Here is a 526-nt window from a genome sequence, read left to right as displayed (position 1 = left end):
TGCTGCTGCTGCTGCTGCTGCTGCTGCTGCTCTTCAAGGGGCACAGCAAATGTTATACAGCCAGCAGAGCCGAAGTCCCAGGCCGTCGCCTCAACGACCCTCCACGGTTCCTCTTTAGCTGCTTCTGCTGCTTCATCATCATCATCATCATCATCTGCTGCTGCTGCGTGTGTTGCTGCATCGCGTGCTGCAGTACTGCTGCCGCTGCTGCTGCTGCTGCTGCTGCTGCTGCTGCTGCTGCTGTCGCCGAACAAAGCATCTTCGAGTGCAGCACCGCTGATAGTACCGAAATCCTTCAGATACCGCAGAGGCCGCGGGGTAGAGCCAGAGAAGGAGAAGCCAGCATTGCCAGCGAGTACTTCTCCTGCTATAGCAGATACAGGCGGTGGTTGCTGCTGCTGCTGCTGCTGCTGATCTGCTGCTGCTGCAGCGGCAGCTGACTCACGCTGTCTCGTCGCCCTCCGCTTCAGTGGCCAACCTCTTCGGCCGCTCGATTGCTGCTGCAGCGGTGCTGCTGCTGTTGCTG

The 526-nt window shown here is 59.5% G+C and overlaps 1 protein-coding gene across 1 annotated transcript in view; it reads right to left on the bottom strand.

Moving 5' to 3' along the window:
• The window catches only part of EMH_0059160 (uncharacterized protein), a gene marked incomplete at both ends in the record, with an annotated part of 5,070 nt that overhangs the window by 2,117 nt on the left and 2,427 nt on the right, over window positions 1-526 (bottom strand). The window contains 2 exons of the mRNA XM_013497651.1: window positions 3-293; window positions 479-526. Of these exons, the coding sequence (XP_013353105.1) occupies window positions 3-293; window positions 479-526 (339 nt within the window). The remainder of the gene's footprint in view (window positions 1-2; window positions 294-478) is intronic.

The sequence above is a fragment of the Eimeria mitis genome, genomic scaffold (genome assembly GCF_000499745.2).
Source record: "Eimeria mitis Houghton genomic scaffold, Emh_scaff2825, whole genome shotgun sequence".
In the NCBI taxonomy this organism is placed as follows: domain Eukaryota; phylum Apicomplexa; class Conoidasida; order Eucoccidiorida; family Eimeriidae; genus Eimeria; species Eimeria mitis.
This window is presented reverse-complemented; position numbering and strand designations above follow the sequence as displayed.